The sequence below is a fragment of the Diorhabda carinulata genome, chromosome 12, assembly GCF_026250575.1.
Source record: "Diorhabda carinulata isolate Delta chromosome 12, icDioCari1.1, whole genome shotgun sequence".
NCBI classification, from domain to species: domain Eukaryota; kingdom Metazoa; phylum Arthropoda; class Insecta; order Coleoptera; family Chrysomelidae; genus Diorhabda; species Diorhabda carinulata.
Window position 1 is genome coordinate 5,927,916 of NC_079471.1, and position 24,807 is coordinate 5,952,722.

At 31.0% G+C, this 24,807-nt stretch overlaps 2 protein-coding genes across 12 annotated transcripts in view; one reads left to right on the top strand and one right to left on the bottom strand.

The window, feature by feature from the left end:
* The window catches only part of LOC130899954 (uncharacterized), a 78,492-nt gene extending 63,912 nt beyond the window's left edge, over window positions 1–14,580 (top strand). For 5 of the 10 annotated variants that reach the window (XM_057810164.1, XM_057810169.1, XM_057810170.1 and 2 more), the window contains 5 exons: window positions 3,191–3,461; window positions 4,776–4,799; window positions 4,953–5,264; window positions 5,546–5,619; window positions 10,327–14,580. In XM_057810164.1, coding sequence (XP_057666147.1) covers window positions 3,191–3,461; window positions 4,776–4,799; window positions 4,953–5,264; window positions 5,546–5,619; window positions 10,327–10,552 — 907 coding nt within the window. In that variant the 3' untranslated portion in view covers window positions 10,553–14,580. The remainder of the gene's footprint in view (window positions 1–3,190; window positions 3,462–4,775; window positions 4,800–4,952; window positions 5,265–5,545; window positions 5,620–10,326) is intronic. The other 5 variants (XM_057810165.1, XM_057810166.1, XM_057810173.1 and 2 more) reach the window with 5 other exon arrangements.
* Window positions 14,581–14,972: 392 nt separating this feature from the next.
* Window positions 14,973–23,556, bottom strand: LOC130899955 (immunoglobulin-binding protein 1-like). 2 transcript variants are annotated; one of them, XM_057810175.1, is made up of 5 exons: window positions 23,484–23,556; window positions 22,975–23,186; window positions 19,446–19,795; window positions 17,812–18,124; window positions 14,973–16,975 (listed from the first exon to the last, which is right to left on the bottom strand). In XM_057810175.1, the coding sequence occupies exons 1-5, from the start codon at window positions 23,539–23,541 to the stop codon at window positions 16,724–16,726; spliced, it is 1,185 nt and encodes a 394-aa protein (XP_057666158.1). In that variant the 5' UTR covers window positions 23,542–23,556; the 3' UTR covers window positions 14,973–16,723. The 2 variants fall into 2 exon arrangements, with proteins under 2 accessions (XP_057666158.1, XP_057666159.1); XM_057810176.1 differs by lacking the exons at window positions 22,975–23,186; window positions 23,484–23,556 and adding an exon at window positions 20,054–20,262 and having other exon boundaries at window positions 14,975–16,975.
* Between the last annotated feature and the right edge of the window lie 1,251 nt (window positions 23,557–24,807).

Here is a 24,807-nt window from a genome sequence, read left to right on the forward strand (position 1 = left end):
CTTTTTGCAAGGGGAAAACCGATTTGGCCTTGGTAAAGTCGATTCTTACTGGACTTTTTAGTAAAAGTTGATTAAAAGGGAAAAGTGATAAATTTTGAACAACATTTACTAGACAGAGTTGACTAGACCTAGGGAAAGTATACTCTTTCTGCCTTGAGTTAGTAAAAGTTGACTTTTTGCAAGGGGAAAACCGATTTGACCTTGGTAAAGTCGATTCTTACTGGACTTTTTAGTAAAAGTTGATTAAAAGGGAAAAGTGATAAATATTGAACAACATTTACTAGACAGAGTTGACTAGACCTAGGGAAAGTATACTCTTACTGCCTTGAGTTAGTAAAAGTTGACTTTTTGCAAGGGGAAAACCGATTTGGCCTTGGTAAAGTCGATTCTTACTGGACTTTTTAGTAAAAGTTGATTAAAAGGGAAAAGTGATAAATTTTGAACAACATTTACTAGACAGAGTTGACTAGACCTAAGGAAAGTATACTCTTACTGCCTTGAGTTAGTAAAAGTTGACTTTTTGCAAGGGGAAAACCGATTTGACCTTGGTAAAGTCGATTCTTACTGGACTTTTTAGTAAAAGTTGATTAAAAGGGAAAAGTGATAAATTTTGAACAACATTTACTAGACAGAGTTGACTAGACCTAGGGAAAGTATACTCTTACTGCCTTGAGTTAGTAAAAGTTGACTTTCCGTAAGGAAAAACAGTCTTCCTAATAAATATGCTAGCATCCCGGATGCCAGCAAAAATGTATGTAAATATTAGTGAAAAATTATCATACAATTATTTTTAAATAACCAGACATATTCAAAGGGTTAAACGTCCCCTTAGACTGGATAAAGCCTACCTAGAATTATATATGAGAGAGCATAACAATACGGAAAAAATTATTTATTCTGTTTTAGATTTTCTCTCTTCTTTTCCACTTTTCATTCGTCCAAATCTTATGTCTTATGATCTTTAGTCCTCTACAACCTCTTAATTTTATTTTGTCATCTTGAAAAGAGGTTTTTTCACTGCCACCCTTTCGAAAAGACCAGCTTTTCTCAATTTCCTCTCAAGGCAGATCGCCAGATTCATTGATCTGATTTGATTCATCACTCCATAAAACATAGATTCATTGATCGGAGCTGCTATCTCTGGGCCCGTGAGTCGTCGATCACGTTTACTGATTAATACGATTAATACGATACGATATTCAGCGGTGGTGGTTTTTCGAGGCTGCTCTGAATTTTTTTCCATCGTCGTAGTCCATGGTACGACGAGCTATTTTTAATTCGGCGACAATGGTGCGGTTACTTGCGCATAGACTATGAAGACTTGCGATTAATGCACTAGTTTCTTGTTTTTATCCATTTTAAAACTTTCAAAAACAGCACAAAAACATGTATTGGTCCAAAAAGTACAAATCACAGCACGTTCTTGCGTCTCACAGGGCTAACTGGGACTAAACTACAATCATGAACTCCAAAGAAATAATTCACAGTTGCATAATAATAAGCAAATCAGTCGATACTTGCAAATTTTAACTTGTCACAGTCGCCGACGTATAAAGTAAACAAATAACGGACACTATTATTTTTTGTTTGACACCCTTTCGACTTTCGCTTGATAAACTTTGACCGGTTTTACATGTTTAATCCCTCATCGTTTTGATGCGCCCACAGTACAGTACGGAAATTACACCATCTGATTATTATTTTTATCGATCTTTGCAAAACTTTCTTGATGGGAAAAAGCATTCAAACAGACGTTTATAAATAATTTCCATTCAAAAATGGTAAATACTTTTTAGATTACCGTATATTTCTCTGATGGCAAAAAAGAATATTCAATTATAAAATGATATACAATATATTTTGGTATGTCTTATATAATGACCTTTTGTCGTTTACCATGAAATAAAGTGCCGATCGATAGTGTTGCTCTACTTGTGTTGGAATGAAACGTCTATCCATCCCGAAAAACGATTTCCCTTCAGTTTCCTTATAAATGCGAGATAGGAGCGATGTCGCCGAAAACTATCAATAATTTTTGCCGGTCTAAAAATGTTTTGTGATTATTGTGCCTCGTTTTCAAACAATAACAGACTTGTATATTTTTATATTTTGAAAATGTATAGGGTGAGTCAGACTTTTATAAGAAATTAACTAGAACATAAATAGTAAATTTGTGATCTCATAATAATGAAATTTTTTAAAAAGCTTGAAAGTTTGCTATTTCTGCTTGTGATTAAAATATTATCAACCCTCCCATAATACAATCCGTTCCAAAATTTCCAATTTTTTACATTTTATGTATCACAACTCGCTCTTAAATTATATGCCTCAAAACATTACAATAATTACTTGTTTTTTAAAATTTTCTCAATTTTATTCTGATTTCCAGCTCCACTGATCTTCCCATACATCTTTCCCAAACTCACTCAGTTTTTTGCCTCTTTGTGGATTCAAATTTGGATAATTAATCTTCTGCCATTGTTTTTTATAATGTCCGTCATTTGTCTCCAAAATCTCATCTTAGACATCGAATGTTTTAATTTTATGTACCAAATATTAGATCTAACCCAAATCACTATATACAAAAATTGGAATAATCCTCACACATTATTTTTAATTTGATAAAACCCATCTGACTCGCCCTTCTAAAAAACAGACTCGTTTTATTCAGGTATTAAATAACAAGATAAAAATTTTATTTTTACACGAGAGTAATTCGTAACTAAACCATGAAGAATGGAACTATAATTAGAACAAACAGGACTACAGAATTGAGATATAAAAGATCTCCATCCATTGTTCGAAAACAAGAAAATGCAACTAATGGTATATCTACATCTGTCAAGCCTGGAAGTTCATCTACGTAGGTTATATTTTACTTATCAGTCTTTGTGTTACTGAGTAAATATATAAATTAGGTCGAATTTATTTGAAAATACGTAATTTTCGATGTATTCAAAATAGTTTTCAAAATTTCCGCTAAGATATTCCAACACACATTGAATAAAGTTGAGTATAACTAGTCTGAAGAGGCCCAAGTAGACCTCAACTGGTCTGATTATGATTTTCTCTTGTTGTATCGATATCAAAAAAGTTTTCGAAGTAAATTTAGATCAATACAAAACTTTTGTTATATAGTTGCATTGTTATTAATTTTTCCTGTAGATAAAACTGTTCCTTTTATTTTCAGCAGTACCACTACCTCAAGATCTCGCCTTCTGTCATCAAGAGTAAGTACTCCCAATTCCATTGTAGATTCCCCGAAGTCCATAGCTCGTGTAACACGTCCATCAACAACTAGTAGCCCAGTTCGCTACAATAGAGTTGCTAATCTTTCATCAACATGCGGTTATGATTCAGATGAGAGTATCCGTCTGGATCGTGCCAGTCGTACAGCAGTCAAACAGGATATCGTCGTGATTAAGACTTTGTTGTTAAAACTAAGGAGAGCTCTAAACGAGGTTAGTAATCAAGCAATAAATGTCTTTAAATGTTTTTGAGTTTATTTGTTGCACACTATGTATTATATTGTAGATTTTTTTTTTGAGTTAATTTTTTGGGATATTAATTGCAACATTCTACATATTTTTGGTAAAAACAAAAAAATTACAATACACTCTTAATATGCCAATGAGTTGGTAGTAAAAAAACATGGTTTCTATAAGAAATGAAAATTTCAATTTTCTTTCAACACCTCACTGGTGCATCAACCAGAGGATTATCCCTGAAGTACCTGGCTTGTCCTAGAGATGACGGTAGAGGCTTGAAAAATACCACTGCAGCTATCAATAGTGACCGTCTTCAATGAAACATGGAACAAATTGGTCATCGTTATGAGATACAATACTTTTATTTGGAAGGCGTTAGCCCAAACCAAAATCAAAGTTGTTATCAACAGTAGAAGACCAGCATCGCAGTGGTCTACCAACCAATCAACCAACAAGTAACGACTCCTAACCAATGGAATAAAAACAGCGTCGTGAAGATGTTTCCATCGAGTGTTTGGTAATGTTTCACAGAAATAGCCGACCCTTTGGGACGTTTCATAACCATGGATGAAATGTGAATCCATCACTTCACACCCAAAGGAAAAGAACAATCAAATCAATGTACCAAAAAGGGAGAAACGGTCCCAAAGAAGGCAAAGACTATTCCTTCTGAAAGCGTCGGTTTTTTGGAATGCACAGGGGATAATTTTTTATTAACTATCTTGTGAAAGGAAAAACTATCGACGGCGAATTTATTGCAGCGTTTGAGCGAAGAAATCAAGCAAAACGGCCGCATTTGGCTAAGAAGAAAGTATTGTTTCATCAAGACAATGCACCAGCTCACACATCCGTTATTCTAATGGCCAAAATTAATGAATTAAAGTTTGAATTGCTATCTCATGCACCTTATTCGCTAGATTTAACCCCCTCGGATAAATTTCTATTTCCAGACTTGAAAAAAATGGTTCGATGTTCGTCTCGGTGGTCGAAGATTTTCCAACAAAATTTTGGTGTATTCTTTGTTGGGCCAGGTACTTCTGGGACCATCCTCGTACTACCATGTTTCAATTTAACACGTCCATTTCAGGTTCATTATATAAAATTGATTGTTTGTTTTATTTCTTTGTACTACTGTACTATACTACCTCTGAATCCTAAATACGAAGTCTTTAAGTAATAATTTAACCATGGGGATAACAGTAATACTAACATTTTGGCTTCTCATATATATATTTACCTATTTTGTTTGTTTTTTTTTGCATGTTTTGTGATTTTGTTGCCCTTCAGACAGTAGAAGAGGAATTGTTGAGGGTAAGTAACCAAAATTGCCATTTTTGGTGTTTCATAATGAATGAAAAAAAGAAAAATTTATGTAAACTATAGGAATTTAATTCTCTAATGTAGTAACCAAATTATTTCGTTCCACCAGATAATTAAATACTGAATTTAATTTTAATATTTCAGTCAGAAACTCACAACCCATTCGAAAGTCAGCACTTGACGAATGGGATCTTCAATAGTCTGTGTGCGGACAACGACGCAAGCGGAAGCGATGATGGTGGTCACAATGACTCCAAACAGGTGATGTCAGAACTAGCGGAATTGCGGAGACAAGTACTGTTTCTTCAAGGACAACTAGAAGATAGAGAAAAAACTGTACAAAATCTTCAGCAACAGATGTTGCGGCTCGCAGAAGATAATTACCATGCTAATTCGGCACCAGCTTCTACAACATGTGAAAGTCAAACATGTAACGCAGCTACACAAACAGAAAGGGTGAGTTTTAAACAAACTTACTAATAATTATTTATCTAAAAGTTTCACATCGCCTTAAATCCAGCTACTTAATATGAAAAGCTTGCTGGAACAAGTTAGTCTAATAAGCTTTTTCCAGGAAAATTCCATCAGCATTTTGCAGTATCGTGTAATGTTCTTTTCCTCTTGAAATTATTTTCTACCTTGTCTAATAGAGTGATTTTCCTTTGGAATGTATTTTTTCAGTACGATTTGTATCGAGCTTATGAAATACTCAATATATTAAGTTTTTTGTATTTAAGATTCGACCAATTTCGGCGGGTCCTTCGCTTCTTAATGGTTCACCAGTCGATGGTAGCGCTGGGTCCTTAGTCAGGTAAAAATAATAAACTTTTTATAGCACATTTAGCACAATTCATTTACATCTCATCTTCATCACTCGCATTTACACTTTTTTTCCATCATCAACTTTTAATCTCATTAGTTTAAGTATAATTCATGTATGCACAAATTTTTTAATTAATTACTTTAAGATCAAAATGGTTAGACCTTTTTGGTTCTAATCTAAATAATGTCAATCAATCCAGAGCAGCTCTTCTGGCTCATCGAATGTTTTGTAGTCTTATAGAATCAACTTTGATTCTGTGGTCATACTTTGCACTGCCATTAGTCCACTGCACTATATATGAAAATAGTATTAAATGGATTTGAATATTGGTCATAATAATGCTGGTTAGATTATGTCGAAAAACTAAACGATTAAAAGCTCTGTCTTTCATGGTTTGTTCAATTCCAGCTCTTTGAGGGTTTTTTTCGTCTCCTTCTATTGTGCGTTTTAATACATCAATGCTTTCTTCGACCACCTGTTCTGCTCCATCCTCTTCACATGTCCGTACCAGAGCAGTTGCTAAGTTCTCTCTGAAGTCGTGTATACTCGACCAGTTCTTCGTCGTATATCTTTATTCTGTATATGCTCTGTTATGGATATCTTGTACGATCTTCTTAAGTAGTCCATTTCCACAGCCTCTATATTTTTTTTTGTCTATCTGTTAGTTGCCAGCACTCTAATCCATACGTTAAAATAGGTTCCACTAAGATTTTGTATATTGTCATTTTTGTGTTTAAGTTAATTTTTTCAGACCTCACCAATGAGTTCAGAATTTGTGTAGATTTTGCACTCTACTCCTTATATTGTCTTTTGATGTTCCATCTTCTAAGTTATTTGAATTGTCTAACCCTATTTATTTGCAGTTCGGGGTCTCCTTCTGTGCTTCTTAATCAAACCCCAGCATATAATCTGAATCGTCCTCGTCGCCAGCTATAATAACTTGGTCATCTGCGAAAAATAGAGTTGTTAAGCACTTATCCTCTATCTTAATTCCCATTTCCCAACTATGTACTCAGAGCTTCCTGAATGTATATTTTAAATAATGTTGGTGATATACTGCACCTTTGTCTCAAACCTTTCGAATGCGAAAATTGTTTTGATAGGGTTTTTCCCAACTTGTCTACACCTTTTGACTTTTTGAATAGCTCGAACACAAACATTTCTGAAGTTAGATTTCATCATTATATCAAAAAGCGTTTTCAACGGTACCGTATCGTAGACCTTTTCGACATCAACAAATCTGATCTGGAATTTAACCACAGATACTGTCTAATATAATAATTTACCTCTTTTCTATCATAGTATAAGACCCCTTCTTTTCCAGCAATTTGATTACAATATAATATTGACCTTAAAGTCTTCATCAAGTCCTGACGTTCAATACCCAAAATCTCTTGTAACTTCTAAATATCAAAGTCCAAATAATAACACCAAGTTTTGTTAACTAATTTGTTAAAAATAAATTATTGCATTGATTTTGTATTATTTTTTGTTTATGCTGCTCTTGATTCTTGCATTCCTCGGCTGGGATAACAGCTTCAGAATCGGGAAGGTAGTATTAGCTGATATGATTCTCGGCATTATAATTTTGTGTAGTTTTAATTTGTTCTGTTTGTTACATCTGTTATATTCGTGTACGGCAGTGTAAATATATTGCGGTTATAAGTGGTACATGAAAGTTTTTTGAAAAATCAATTTCAATTAAAATCGAAAAGAGTATTATTTGTATTGTATATATGTTACTAATGTCCAACCATGAAAAATATAATGAGATATTGAACACACTATTCACTATCACTTCACCGATACTCAAAATTTCGATAACCAAGTTATCATTTCCAGAGTAAAACTGTGTAGTGTGTACATTTTCAAATTGCAAAAATTTCACGTTAAAATATTCCATTTGAAAAATAGTTGGTGCCCAATCTTAAAAACAGTACTCTAAATAAAAATTTTTTATATACGTCACTGACTTCTATGTAAAAATATCTATTATAACTAGCTTTCATTTTTTTTCCTATTTTATATGGGACCTGAAAATTAATTACATCTCCAAAAGTGAACATTTTTATTTTTGCCTTGTATTTCAGGAACAAAAGTAGTTGGAATATTTCTGTTTGTGGCTTTAATAGTTTAAAAAAAAAGAGATACAGGGTCGAAAAAACAGCATGTTTATATCTTTAATAACAGCTGAGATACAGTGCAGTCTCAATCAAAGTGGGACACAGCGTACATCTTATTTTTGGGGTGTCATATACACTGCCACCCAAAGGATCCATTGTGTCTCCTTTTCTTGCTGTGGTACTGGAGAGGCTCATTATTCACAGCTGATCTTTCAGAAATTTCAGTATTTGGGATCTTCATATTTTATTTAATACAATCCAGGGTGTAATGATATGGTCTGTGTATGCCAGTAGTTGTGTTCTCCTTGTTTTTAGCCTCCCTTATTCTGGTCAAACCAATTTTACGTACTATCCATATTGAACAGCTTACTGCTTAACGGATCTCTCTGTTTTAATCCTGTGTTTATCTAGAAACATTTTGATATTGTTTGGTTTGCCTTTATCTTTGTTTCTATATGTTCGATTTTCATTTTGTTTAGTATACAACTTGAAAATAGTGAATACTAAGCCTCAAAGAGAATGTAGATAAAGGTTTTGACATCTACATAGCAGAATTTGCACTTTGTACCTTTTGCTAAATCTTCTCCAAGTGTCCATTGAGGCGGTATTACCCCTACAAAATTCGTAGTGTTCGTACGTTCAATAAATCTTTGGTTATAGGTTCCCAATAATATCTTTGCCTGTCTCCCCCTGTTAATTGTTGTTTAACTGATTTTTTTCCTATCTTCCATTTCTGGTGTCTGCTCTATTGCCTTGTAGCCGATTCCACAGAAAGGTTCAGTTTCTGTGATGGGTTTATCCTCCCCTACTTTAGCTTGTGTTTTCCTTATTCCATTTCCTTCCACTCCAGAAGAAAGATAGAGCCAAAAATGAGTTAACGCTAGACAAATAATATTCTTCGTGTTACTGTTTTAATATCTAATGTATGTTTTTTGGTAGAGATTTTACAAACAAGTTTTTTTAATTTATATGAATATAGTTTTTTTAAGTAAAATATTGAATTTTTGTATTAAATCACTTAGAACCTGTTTTTATTTTTGTCTGTCGTCACAGTACTTTAAGAAACTCCAGGTACTCTACGATAGGTCAAATAAATTAAAATTATAGTCCTGACATATTTGAACGTCTTCCTAATTGTAGGTAACTACTTCTTGGTACTGTATGTTCCAATATGCCTTGAATTCATTCATTTGGGAATTAAATCATTCAAACATATTTACTTTTCATTTTTATTAAAATTATTTTTCCTAAAGTAATATTTTTCATGTTTAAAAGATGATTATTATTTCTCAAAACAATTATTTTGTGCCATTTGACCTACTTTTTTCAGAATTCATAACCCCTGGAGAGAGATAGCGAAAATCACAGAATAATATGGTATTTATAACACAAGATCTCTTTATTTTCCTCCAAATTATTTAATTAAATTTTTTTACTTTAAATTTTTTGTTAAACTGTTTTTCAATTGAGTAACAATAGTTTTTTTATCACAGAAAGAATAATATGGTATTAATATCACAAGATCTCTTTAGTTTTCTCCAAATTAATCATAAACTTTCTTACTTTTCATTTTTTGTTAAATTTACTTTATTTTGTGAAAAAATGAGAAATATCTAGACAAATAACTAATATACTGTGAAATTGTTGATAATTAGTGCAGCACAGATTCATTTTTAATATATTTCCACTTCAATAATATTGGAAATTTGTTGTGTGTATCAAAGAGAAATATAAATCCTCATGAATTTTAATTAAGAGAAAATAACGAGCAAAGTTAAGAGTATAATCAAAGATATAGCATGTGCAATGAACGTTTTTGGATACATATCACTTAAGTAAAAAGAAATATTAGGAAGAAAAACATTATTTTAGTAAAATTGTCCAAAAAATTCTTTGCATTATTGACAACCTGTCTAGTATTAACATATTTTACCCTAATGAGGTTGTTGTGGGAAAGTATTAATTTTCCATTAAGTGAAGAGCAAAATGGTTGGGTGATATCGCACATACAAAAACAGAATTTTATTATATTCAATTTCTTTTAAATCTATTTATGAGTGTAATGAATAAACCATTGTTCCTTCTGAGTATACAGTGCCTTAAGATATTGTTTTCTGGTCACTTTTGTTGCAAATGCTATTTTCTTACATAAAATTTTATGTTGATTATCTGTGATTATATATAAATGTTTTTCATTGCTATAAATTTTTTTACTCATATATTTAGTGTTGATACTTTCTACAATTTTATTAAAAACTTTATCTTCGTATATAAAAATGTCAATTTATTATCTTTATATACATTAAAATACATGTTAATATGAAATAAAGTGGCCTTATGTATAAATATGATATGCTTAGTTGCAAATATTTGTTTTTCCAGTACTTGTAATAGTTTTTTTATATTTTACATGCTGCTCTACAGCAATTCCAGGTAAGAATAACCATTCCATTACTTATTGGACTAGAAGGACCAATAAGTCATTTCATGCCCACTTGAAAGCTTCGTTCTAATTAGAATTCTTGTTGTAATGTTACTATCTAACTTAACAATACGATTTTTTTTGTTTCAGTGTGACTGAATCCTCATCACCACCGTCACCGAATGCCAGAAGGTCGCGACCTCCAACAGCGACATTATCAACTCCTGTTGACTTGACGCCATCGAAAAGATCTGCTTCGAGGCTTTGGAGGCAACCAGGGGAACCTCCTTCACCTCAGCGTTACGTCCCAAATTCTACTTCTTCTATACCGAGGCGGGCCCATAGTCGTACTAGAACGCCTGCTTCTACAACGTGATATTATATACTTTTGTCTTAAATTTTTGTTGTGAGGTTTTAGATTGAATTTTAGACGCATTGTAGTAGCAGTTGAAAATGCAGTAATTTTTTTTGTCGGGACACAAGTGTCATTCGATAAAATAAACGACGAAATTTTAGTGTCTGAAACTTGTATCCTGTTGGGATCAGATTTTGGTAGAACTATATCAGTCGGATCTGCAACATAATTAGATTGCAAGTTTACCTATTATTTATTAAATGCATCCCTATATAAATGATAATATGCTTCAGTAATTCAGCCAAATAAAATTGATAGTGTACTTTGACATTTCTGACTTTATATACCAGCAAAATCTTAATCGGAAATGTAATTTATAAAATGTTCAGTTCAATTCTTGAATGTGTTAAATGCAATATTAAATGATCCGCTTAAATATTTCCTGTAGTTAGTCGGAAAATTTGGAAAAACTTGTTGAACATGTCAGTAAAAGTGCCAAAATGTAATATATTATTAATTGCCATGTAATAACCTTGGTTTTTAGTTATTAAACAACCTTATCACTGTATTTGTTGTTACCTATACTTAACTACATTATGTAAAGTATAAATTGTGCAGTCTGTAGTATGGGTATTTATTATTGTGGCTGTGAAAAATAAATTTTTTTCTACTACTGCCAATAAAAAATATTTTGCTAAACATCTTCAAAAACATTTTTACCAAATATGTTCATTTAATTTCATAGGTCCACTATAATACAGTTTTCTAATTTTTCCTCAGTCCAACAGAAAATAAAAACATTATAACTCATTATTAATTTGTCATCAGTGTCGACGCTAACAACAGGTTATAATTTGCAAACCCTCCCTACAAAAATTTAGTTGCTAGATTAAAGTTATGCTAGAATACTTTTTGTTGGCATGTTACATAATTTTGTATGTCATACTGAACACACTGTTTACACCAACACTGACGGAAGTTCACTTTCAGTCTCTGAAGACGATAACTTTGTAATCGAAACGCGCGTTAGACAGTGTAATTGTGAGTGTTAGTGTAAACAGTGTGTTCAGTATGAATTTCATTACTATATGTATCAATTGTTTGTTTGGCTTTTTTATAAATGTTGTCATTTGTATCTATCAAGATTTGGTAGAAATCAAATTTAAAAGGTTGTTTTCTTTTGAAGGAATTGGTACTATGACATTCTCGGGGAAAAATTTACAGGTTAAAAAACTTTCTTATGAAATATTTTTTTTATTCAGACATTATAAATGAAAAATAAATATTCTTGAATGACAAATCAGTTGATGAGATTGATTCTCACCATAACTGTCATTATAGTATTCGACCACTTCAGCTAATTGCACTGGAATGTTATCATTAATCAAGGGGCGCACGGAATGAACGCGAACATGATGCTGGTTCGCTAGGAAACATAACCTTAAAAGTTCATTTATTTGAATAAATTTGAACTTACTTTTACTGGATGAAATATCTACAGTTATTTTTCTATAACATATTTCAAAATGAATGAAATAGATCCAGTCGAATTTTTTAAACGTATATGAATGAATCGGGGTTTATATGATCAACTTTTTAACTTATTGAGTAGATGGTTTACAAAACATTTAATAAGAAACCCTGATTGTCAATTAGACCATAAAGTTAATCATCAGTTCTTGTCATGGTGTTTACAAATGAGAAATTGATTCCATATATTATGCTAAATTGAAGTTTTCTTATATCCAGCTGACTGTTTGTTATATAAACAGTCATAAACATATTATATCAATAAGTAATATTTCAGGGTACCTGCAACGACAAACTACACTAGAAAAGTGAGGTTATGTTTTTGACAATCAACGCGTAAAAAGTTGGATAACTTCGACGTGTCATGAGCGCGTTCAAGTGCGATCATTGTGTGCGTTATCGCAGTTTCTCTACAAGTTGAACTATCTTTGACTTTTAAGAACGTGTAGAGCGTGTCATGTTCGCGTTCATTCTGTGTATCGCTTAACCTTGCATTGTATTAATGCTACACTCAAATAATTTGTAACCAAAATGGGTATAAAAACATGGTAAAATTGAATTGTCCCATATAATGTTCAAATTATTATAATTTACGACCATAATGATCTAAACGATCTCGATATGATGCTCAAATAGACTATTTCATTAAGGAAACTATTCGTTATTGTAATAATTACCTTATATTGATAGTTCCGGAAATTACTTGTATTTGAAATAAAAATCAATAGTTCCAATACAGTACAAGATCGTAAATCCGGAATTGCTGGGAAACGATTGGTTCCGGATTTTAGATCATACGAACATTTGAATGCATTTATGGTGGCGCTATCTATCGCGGTAACAAGAAATCATATCACATTTAATACTGCACAAACACACTATAAAATAATAATAAAAAGTGTAAATACTTTATAAACAGAAGTTAAAATAACATCAATAAAAGTAATAGTGAAAAAACAATAAATAAAAAAATTATAACTGGAAAGGCAAAAAAATTCTGATTCTACATGCTATCTTTATGTAAGATGTCGCCTTTTAGTATCAAATATATAAGCTAAAAATTACGATACGAACTAATCAGTTCGGATTTTAGAAGTCCGGATTTACGATGTTCAACTGTATACAAAACAGGGCCGAGAACAATATGTCTATAAAAGCGTCAATTACGTGAAACATGTAACGTCAAATATCATTTTTCTTTAAATTTATCACATGGAATGTTGTGTAGTGCCACAGTGCACTAACAAAACTGAAAAATTTAAGTCGTCGTTATGAAATCTTTCATTCGGGGTCGCTGATTTCGAATTCGACGCCAAATTTACGGAAACTTACCCCCTTTTCTTGCACAGAGTTGCCACATACAAAAATTTTAAATTTTATGTTGTGAATGTTCAAAAAATATACATAACTTAATTAAATGAAAATAAAATACCATTATCTGCCAGAATGACCACAATTTGTAATAAATTTCAAGATAAAGTATATTTTCATAGTTTCTAAATAGACTATTGAGTTTTATTTCTACTTTAATGCTGGTCTAAATGCAGTAGCAAATATCATTATGGTCTCTTCATGTATAAAAACGGTTTAACTAAGTTGGAATTTCTGGAACTGTTGGTGATATTTATACTGAACACACTGTTTACACCAACACTGTCTGACGTCTATTGTAAACAGTATTTAATAGACTATGGAGAAAAAAATTACTGCATTTTTGTTATAAGTCACAAATAATTATTCATGGGAAAATGGATTAGTTCATTTTGAACAATAATTTACATTAACATCACATTCCAATTAAGTTGGAATTTTTGGAACCGTTGGTGATATTCATACTGAGCACACTGTTTACACTAACACTCGCAATTACACTGTCTGAGGCGCGTTTCGATAACTAATTTTTATTCTTCTTTTCTGAAGATGATAACTTGGTTATCGAAACGCGCCTCAGTCAGTCTAATTTTGAATGTTGGTGTAGTGGTAGTGTAAACAGTGTGTTTATTATCACATTCCAATAGTTAGTTTCATTTTTATAATATATTATTTTATTACAAATAAAATCTAATTAAAATAAAGATTTTTCAAATTGTTTTCAATTTACAATATTATTTTTATTCCCATGAGTATATATTAACATTCCTAAATATTTTTATAGCAAATGTAAAAGATATATACATGAATACTTTTGACTGTGATTTATTTTTTTTAATGTAATTATTATTCCCCTGTATATCAAAACTCAAAAATATTTGTGTAACCTATAAAATTTAAGCCATAAATATTCTTTTTAGAAGGAAAAGAAGTATCAATTTCAAAATTTCGAAAAAATCATAATATTGTTTGAAAAATGTATTCTTCATGTGTAAATTCAACTGAAACGTACAATGTTCATTTAAAATATTTTGTTAATATTTATTTAATTGTGCAATATGTTATTGTTGCTCTTAACGAGTATTACTAGCAGTAATTAGATCGTATTTATTATTTATTGAATGAAAATATAGACAAGTCTTACATTCTATTGTCTTTTTATTCCCTGAACGAGAGTCGACAGACATATCTCTGAAACCTTTTTAGTAAAATTTTCGATGAATAAACTAAAACACATTGGAGAAAATATTATAACAAGACTAGGTATACAATATAAACTCCTAGCTTACAAACTCGCCTTCAAGCCAATATGGACCTATAGGTCCAGTTATGAGGGACGACAGCCAAATTTCATCTAAAGATTATAGAGGTTTCAGTCTAAAGTATTAAGCTTATTTAAACAGACTTTAAAACCACCGAACGAGCTAGCAGTGAATCTACTTGACACAGGGCCGGATTAAGCTAGGGGCTTGGGGGGCTATAGCCCCGGGCCCCATCATTTGGAAATCATTCTGTATTTTTTGATGTGTTGATACCACAAATCTAACGTATTGATATTATGATGATGAAAATAAATATTTATATTTGACTATACATACTGATTGCATGTAGTAATAACCAGGACAAAAAAAGTTTTCTATATATAATTAGGGTAAAACAATGATTCCGTTTTAAATTTTACTTTGTAAATATTACAATATTTTGGAAACTTGTAAAGCTAAATACTTGAGATGAATTTCTAGATTCCAAAACACGGGTCTAACAAATATAAGTTCATTGAAATAAATTGGAATTTATTCATTTTATTATTCGTTTAATATACTATTGATTTGTTAAGTTGTTTGAAAGTTTTTTTGTAGATAAAATATTTTTTAAAAAGTTATATTTCTATATTTTCAGAAAAATAAGTAGTTTGGAGATCTACTCTACTACAATCAACATTTTTTAAATTCAGTACATTATATTTCTGGTCACTCCGTATAAATAGAAATTAGTTAAAATGTCCAGTCCTCCCAATGGAATAGGATATTTTGAAATGTAAACCAACTATCAAAAGTTAGACATTTTAATAAATAGTTATAAAAAAATACAAACAAAAAAAAATCACAACTCAATCCTTAAACTTGCAAAATTCCAATATTTTTCATAATGGTCAGAATTCACCTATTATACAATATTATTTTATAGGAATAGCACATTCAAAAAATAACAATTAAATTGTTTCCAATTTCAGGAACTGGGCACACATTCAATTTTCAATTTCTTTCTGATATCAGGAAACAAGCTTCAATCAAATTATGTCCACATACCAGCAACTCAACATTGAAACCTTGAAGCAATGAAAAAAATTTTGTAGGTCTTTTCAATGACCAAAAGCTGTAGCACCCAAACGGTTTCATAGACTTGTTAAATGGGTTTTATCTTGCATAGATAGAAAGTTGAAAGATACCCACTTGGGAAATGGTGAACATAAACATTTTCTTACAAAATCATTTGAATGCCAAATGTTTAGTTTGAAACGTTGAAATTTGTTTTATATACAAAAATCTTCTAAAAACATGGATTTAATTCCAACTAGGAATTATTAATAGACTTTGGGGATCATTGAAATTACCTAAATGAATATGGTCATGTCATTAAAGCTCAATCATTCCAATAAAAATGTATCATCAGGATCGAAAGGGTGAAGATCAATATCATACCAAAAAGCATGTATCAGAATAACTTTAGAGGATTGGAAAAGGTGCTTGAAAGTGTTTTATATTGATCAACAAATATTCGAGAAAAATAGTTGCATTATATGATTTTTTTTATTTCAGTCAGTGTTAATAGTCAAATTAGACATAATTAAGTATCAGATAAACTACAAGTGGATTTTATGTTAGATATCTAATAATATTTTTTGAAACTTTTATTGGGTAATACTTTTAATGGCAAAAATTAAAAGCCGTGCTAGTAACAAAACAGTAATTGATATTAGTTACTGAACAAAACTTTTTAGATTGGTTGTTGTGAATATAACATAAAATATACCAATCTACAGAAACAGTAAATTACTAAAGTTTCTAAATCAATGTAGCGTCAATTTTCGATAGGCATTTGAAATACCAGTTCATCAAAAATCCTTATAAATACTATCGTAAAGACATCAAACCATGTATAACGACTGATTAACGTTGTACATCAGTTTGTAAAATACTTTTAATGTAGCCATTGTGTATGTATTTTGAAACATATTTTAGAAAAAACTATTAGTAAATATATACATGTATTTACTTCATTAACCATTTCTTAACTTCGATTCATTCTGTTACCCCAACCTCTTCTGTGTTCATCTTTAAATTCATCTCTGCTCCTCATTCTTGCGATATGTTCATCACTATCTTCTTCAATTAATTTTTCAGTTTCTTCTTTTTCTTTCTCCTCTTGATTTAAAGATAAACCAGCGGCGGCGGCTTGTTGTAAAGTCGTTGGACCTTTCTTCGGTTTAGTTGGATCAGGAAAAATACCGTCCTCTACTCTTTTGTGATAAAATTCTTCCACCTGAAATTAGTTTCGCTGTTAAAATAAATAAAACGTTTTTTATATTAGTCAATATATGCAGATTGTTGACTATTACCATACTATAGTGTATTCATTTCAAAAACGATGTTAAATTTTCAAAATATTTTTTAATGAACCACCACAAAGAATTACAGCAGAAAAGTAGGTGAATACATTCAACATTTTAATAATTAGGTTGAGACCAACATGTGACAGTAGTTGTTTACCTACTGATCAAAAATATTGGCAACCTTAATGTACAAAACGAGATGATTGTAAGCAAACTGTATTGCTGAGCATTCGTACAACATTTTTAATCGTGGTGTCTAAATAGAAGTTATATAAAAATAAATATGCCAAAATATTACAATAGTCTTTCTCTTACTAAAACTTACAATAAACAAAAATTTAGCATTGAAGAATGAAGATAAACTAACTTTTTACAAAATATTGGTAATTGGAGGTGATCCACGCAATTGGGTATCACAGTCATCTGAATCAAGACTCGATGATTTGGGAATAAAATCTAGCGCGTTTGAGTCGATCGGAAGAAGCAACTGGGCGAAAAATACCACAAATGTGATTTTATCAAAGCATGGATACTACAATTTCGACACCATACAATTATCATGTGTAGAAGGGTAATTGTGTTTACTTGTTGTCTATTTGTAAAATAAGCGCACTTTTGAAAAAGAAGCTGGTCTTAAATAACTGATATATTTATAAATGCAATGATATAGCTAATCATTTTCTAAATATGTTTTGATAAGAAGAAAATTTAAAGATTTCTCTATCATGTATATTCTAAAACTAATTGAAAGATTATTAATACATACAGTCATTATTGGCAATGATGGATAACCAGCTCCAAAAACAGCTTTCTGTATGTCATCTTTTGTTATCACAATTGGCTTCAGTGGAGGAGGGGGTCTTTTGGGTTGAGGTTTTTCTTCATTTTTCATATTAGCCATGTGTTCTAAGATCGGTTTTTCCATATCAATACTGTTTAATTCGTCTATTGCTTCATGCATAAACAGTTTTATCATAGTTAGAAAGTATTCTCTTTTTATTTCTTCATCGGCATGTTCGTTTTCCATATTTTTCTTTAAATCTTCTAATTTGGACTTTAGTTCTTTTTGTTCTTTAAATCTGTCATATGAAAAATATAAAATGTTAGTTTTGAATTCCTTAGTATATCCAAATGTCTTCTATATTAATTGGAATTTTGTTTTTTTAAGCAATATTATTTAAATTGAAAAATTGGAAGTTTTTATTACAAAAAACAATTAAATTTTATATGTAGCTTCCATAATAAAATAAACACATATACTACAGGTGAAAAGTTTTCGCTCACCCTATAGTTTGAGTGATATACAAATAAAAACAATACTATCAATTTTAATATAGTTATAAGAAAACCACAGTCTGCAATTATCACATATTTTAATTTTTATTCATCAATGTAGCCCCCTTTTATTATTTTGGCATTCTGTGTAGCAATTTCGACAAATAACCGACGATTATTTGGTTTCTTTCGTTTTTAAGGATATTCTAAAGGTGTGAAGTGGAAGTACAACACTGCTTTTTGATTTCCCTGTCCAATTTGTCCCACAACAACCCAATCGAGTTGAGGTTGAGCGACTGTATCAGTAAAATCATTACATTATTTCTCTCCAATTATTTCAAATACTCTTTGTACCGATTCGAGGAATGCTCCACCAGTCGCCCTTCCTTCAAAATATCCCCACACATGGATATAGAATCCGTTTTTCGTTTGACCTGAGCACAACAGTCTTAGATCCAAAAATCTCAAACTTTGACTCATTACTTCAAAATGTTCTTTAGCCCACTGTAACCACTCTAACACTGTAATTTTCTTTCGACACCTTAAAAGAGATTTCTTCACTGTCACCCTTCCAAAACTTCCTAGCTTCTCACAAATCTACTTTTCACTAGAAGTACTCAAAGGTATATCCCTAGATTCATTGATCTGAACTGCTATCTCTGGGCCTATGAGTCGTCGTTCATTTTTACTAATCAATGTAATATGTTTATCTTCAGGGGTTGTTGTTTATCAAGGCCACCTTAAACGTTTTCTGTCACAAAAGCTCCTAGTGGATGCATATTTCTTCACATTGTAGTCCATATTAATATGTAGAGGTATATTTAATTGGACAGTAATGATAGTTACTTTTGCCTAGACTATGGAAACAATTTCAACCATTAGTTTCTTGGTTTTACCCATTTTAAACCTTACAAAAAAATTCCTAGGTATACAAACTTGCATCTTACTGAGCTAACTGGGACTAAACTATAATCATAAACACCAAAGAAATAATATGAGCTCAAATAAAGTAAGCAAAATAGTAGCCACTGTTATTTTTGGTTTTGTTAGACATTAATTTTGCTTGAAAATGTGGATTATGGGGTAGGGAAAAACTTTTGAACGCATTTACTCAGAAATAATTACCTCTGAATTTTATTTGCTCTAGTATTAACAGAATATTCTAATTTCTCAAATTCTGTTTTTTCTTTTTTCTCCTTCTCCTCACTTTTATCTTTGAATTGATTACTGCCCATTCCATAATCATTACATCTTTTTAAAAAATCTTTAAAGTAAATTTCAGCTACATCAACTATATCTTTTCTTTCTTTTGAAGTTAATTTTAGAGTAAGGGATCCTAAAAACGCTGGCAACAGAAAATACTGTAAATCATTGGTGCTAATTTCTTCAATTCCTTCATTTGTGCTAAATATACTGGATATAGACACAAGCCTAGTTGCTTGTTCAAAGGTTTTCATGGTTTTCTTTATTTTTGTCTAAAAATGAAACATTCAAAAATATATATTTAAAAAACGCATAATTATTAATATTATCAAATGTTAATCTCCACCAATTCTGTTATAAATTTATTGTTTAAAGAATGTTTCAGCTTTTTTTATATACTAGTCTCCTCAAATGATATAGTAACAATGTATGAATTTCGTTTTAATTTAGTGAGTGAGAACTGTATTTGTATTTTTACAAAAAATATCACCAAAATTATATTTATATATAGAAATATTCCTATTGCACACCTGCAACTCATTGCTGTTTGTAGGTTGGTCACTGCTTATGATCGAATTATAATTCTCCAAACCTTCTTTGAACATCGAATCTAAAGTCTGAATATCAGTTTCATCGGTATCTTTCGTATTTTGAGCCATATTTCAGGAATATTAAAACAACTTTTCAATACCTCTTTTGATCAAGTTTTAAGGTTAAGTTTCAATTTTGGATGTCCAGTTGACATCTGTTAAAATATTAGAAAAAGAGTAGTGTATACTAATAAATTCGTACGTGAAAATTTTAGTGACGATACAACTAATACAAAATCAAATGAAAAAAAGGATATTAGGTAGAAGAAATAAACCACGAATAATATTTCAAGATATATTACATAACTTTTGTTTAAATATCAACAATTTTCTCTCCCAGGTAGTTCTTTCACTTTCTATCAATTTTACCATGTTACAATCGATATTTAACACTTGTTCGATAACACTCTCAACATTTTCTCTATATTTCAGTTTTGAAAACTCGGGAAATACAAATTCTTTTTGTTTCATTCGCTTTACTGCGGTTTTGTAGCATTTCCAAGGTTGTGGTTCAATTACCACTACCTCAGCAATACTACAAATATATTTCAAAAAGTTTTCTAATCCCTCGTCACCATAATTTAAATGTATCCACATTGTTGTTGAAAAACAAAAAGCTACTTTGAACTTTTCAACTTTCATTTGAATCAAATATTTATTGATAGTTTGGTCTCTTTTAGTTACATCCATGATATCTAAACATTGAAATGTAATACCATCAGATGTGTGTTCATTAGCTCTATTTATTAACAGTGGGTCAATATCAACCGCCAATATTGAAGGCTCTAGTGATGAATATGTTTTTAAAAAGTCTTTTAAAGCCATTGTTAGGTTCTAAAAAAGTTAAATGTATGAATTTTCAAATTTTGTGTGCTTGTGAAAGAAAGAAGCAAATCCATCAGCCAAATAATTTTTTAATGATACTTTTTTGATATCTTTGATAAAATTTACTAATAGTTCTAAAGTATGTCGATTATCTATGATTAATCGGTATGTGGTGAGGTTTAGAGGTAGGGAGTAGTTTTGTTTAACAAGTGCATATATGTAATACTCCTATATGGACAGTTGGAGACACTTTATCTATACTGCGCATGCTTGTAGATGCGCAGAACCGAGCTGGAACCTCGAAGGATAGAGAAATCGTTCTGCAATATTCGTCACTTAACTGATGCGCCAGGCGCTCGACTAATTGGAAAATGGGTCGAGAAGTTTTTGAAGATACCGGATTAATATTGGATAAACCAAAATCCGGGCTTCCAAGGTCTTTTGGAACAGTCGAAATCGTAGACAGTGCTACGTGACGAGCCTAAATTGTCTATTCGGGAGCGTGCTGTTGCTTTAAAAGTGCATAAATCATTATTGTTTTGCATTTTACTCAAAAATTTGGGGCTACAACCTTACAAAATTCAGTTGGTGCAAGAATTGAGGCCTCAGGATGCTGGTCAACATCTTACTTACAAATGAAACTCATTTTCACCTAAATGGACACGTAAACAAATAGAAATGCTACTACTGCAATCAATCCAAAGCACAAACCCCCCGCTTTCGCCTAAAATGACCATAAGGGATGCGATGTTAGCACGATGAATTATAAGCGCTTACTTTTTTGCATATGAAAGGGTACACACTGTTACAGTGAATTCAGAGCGTTATGTGCAGATGTTAGACGCCTGAACTGCAAAACTTTAATGGTTATGTCATTCTTGATATTATTGTCCTTACTGGTATGAAATTTCGAATGGTGTTGTGGGTTGAGTCTTTTGGTTTGCATCTATTTTTCATTAATGTATGGGGTTCTAGTATTCTCCTCACTCATCCATTTCACATGTTAGTTATTTTCTTCATTGTTCTTCAGGTTTTTTATTTAATATTTTGTCTGTATTTTTCATTTTTGATACGGTCCAATTGAGTTTAATCAATAAAATTAGTGTTATATATAAAACTCACACACAAATAATAGGTAAGCTAGTACTTACAAATTAAAGTCTGATATTATATTTTTAATACACACTAATGTTATACATGTATGAAATACATGTTTTAGTCGAATTTATAAGTCAAGCACCAGAAAAGTGACTTTGAATTTTTTTCATATTTAGATGGACAAGAAATTTGTGCGATATATAAGAAGAAAAGACATAACTACTCTAAAATAATGTGAAAGGAATGATACAAATATTATATAAGAATTTGTTGTAATGAAAATGCAATGGATTCAATAAGACATGTCAGCGTGAAATAATAATTAACAATAATTAATGAATATTTTTCACTACTTCAATAGGAATATTCCTTATCTATAATGTTCCTTTTGTATGAAATCTCAGAGAATTTGAACCCATTCAAATGTTGCTTATTTCATTATACAGATGACTGAGGCCAGATTTACTTTGCTAAGGTCTCTCCTTTGCTATCATTTCCACAAGCCCACTTTTGTATTGACAAATGAATTTCAAGTTAGAATACTAGTTTGTCACTCGATATGACCCACCACAACAAATTGAGCTGATAACATCAGTTCAATTTGAATTAGATCATTGGCAAAAGGAAAGTTATAATCATTGGAATAATAAACATTTATGACAGGAAACAAACTATGAAGAAATTTGTTTACATTTTTTGTTATATGAATTTGAAGATTGCTTAGATGATTCAACTCTAGTTATATGTCAATATTTCAACTAGATGTGGTACTACAAAGTAATATCATAGATAAAGAACATTTCTTGAGAATTTTATAGGTCAGAAACAATATTCCCAATTCATGACCAGTGAAGTTCCTTGAGGGACATGATATAGGTAAGGCAAAAATGGATTAAATACAATTATATGCGAAATAAGAAAAATGTAAAAATACATACTCCAGCATTACAACCAACGTCCAATGCAACACAAGGATTCATCTGATTCCATATATTTTTTGGTAATAAATTAATACGTTCTTCTGTGGAATGGAATTGGTAATAATTAATAAAATTTCCATATTGAACTGCTCCGGGATTACCGCCCTTAAATTGTAGATTATTTTCATGCATATCACATATAAAATGCACTTTCTGCCTAGTAACATAACCTAAAAATAATTTCTTCTCAAGTTTGACAGAAATAAATATTCAAACATTATTCTGAATTTTAGAGATACATTTTTTTTAAATTAATCGTTGATTTTTCCAAAATTATTGCATAACAAATCTAATATGGATTTATTCCTTGTTGATTATTTCCCCGAATTTGACCAAGAACAGCACAAACTTAGATAATGTAGAGCACAGAATATGTTCTGTGGTGTAGAGTGAATACTAATACGTTCGGTATTGATCAAAGATTACATACTCGATGTATTGAATTAATGACGATACTTATAATATACCTAGGGTGCATTGCACTAAATATTCACGGCCCCTGAAATACTCTTTTGGGCGTACCATATAGCAAATACGATCGTTGTGGTCGCGATGAGAAAGTCATTCATGACGTCATAACTAACTTTGTCACCCTTGTCAAGAGGAGGGTCGAAGTGAGCGTTGAAAAAATTAGCGGAGTTTTCAAAACTTCGCAACGAACATGGTAACCATGAGAACCTATCTCAGTATTTGATGCGATATGGTATATTCTAAGTACTTTTGAATCATTCTTGTGAGGTACCACCAAATAATGTGATTTCACTTAAATGTAAATCAGATAAGCACTCCACTAAAAAATTCAATAACGTACAGCTTTCGCTTTATTTTTTCTGTTCTTCCATTCGTTAATATTTATTTCAACTCTCAAAACGCCTCGTAAGCCATTCCACTTGGGTCTACGATTAAAATGCTTTGGACTAAGTGGAACAGGGAAGATCATGGTCGTGAACGTGATTGTCGTGAGTACTTAGTGGAATGCACCCCTAATCATAAATAAACATGATTTGACATTTAGCAAATTTTCAGACATGAATTTTTAAAAAGCCAAGGTATAGTATTTACAAGTTTTTTTAAATTAATCGCTTGGAAGTAATAAAAATTAAAAAAAACTGTGTATTTGTGAACAGGATAAATTATACTTTAAATTTTTTGTTACGATTCAACAAAGGCACCAAAGTATTTATTTGTGATTTTTATAGTGATAACATATATTTACCTTAATGCACACCAATGCTAAAGTGTCTTTTTTTGTTTTATTTTTATTTATTCTGTGTAAACAAATAAAGTGTGGGGTCTTTGCCCTTAGCACATAATTCGTTATCGACATTTTGTTTCCTATATGAATCGATTGCGGTTATCTTATATTTATCTTTAGTATATAATTATTAAATAGAATGTTTGTAACTGTTTGCATTGTTAGGTATTATTATCATGCAACTATGTATTAGTCTTATACTACACACAGATCAACATGGGTACATACATTAATTAATTAATAATTTATTTTGTTTAACTTCAATCATTAATAAAGTATTTAACAAGTTTATGGGGTGTTTTCATAGTTATCGATAATGAGTAGAATACACAAAAAGTAAATAACTAAAAAAATTTAATAGTTAATCTTGTTTTGGTCAATAAATTTAATTGACTTGAAATGATTATACAGTAAATTTTTTAGTCAACAGTATGTTATCTATCCAAATATAAATAAAATGATATATAACCGAAGCTTCGTAAATTTTGAGCTGATATTATCAAAAGTAGTGCTAAACACAGTCAGCAAAACGTGAT

Excerpts from the sequence above, each read along its gene's own strand:
- LOC130899955 (XM_057810175.1), bottom strand. The coding sequence starts at position 23,541 with ATGGTACGCCCAAAAGAGTATTTCAGGGGCCGTGAATATTTAGTGCAA. Across the intron at positions 23,187-23,483 it reads TTTAGTGCAATGCACCCTAG|GTTATGTTACTAGGCAGAAA; the intron begins GTATATTATAAG and ends AATTATTTTTAG. Across the intron at positions 16,976-17,811 it reads CATCATTGCCAATAATGACT|GTGGAAGAATTTTATCACAA; the intron begins GTATGTATTAAT and ends AACTAATTTCAG.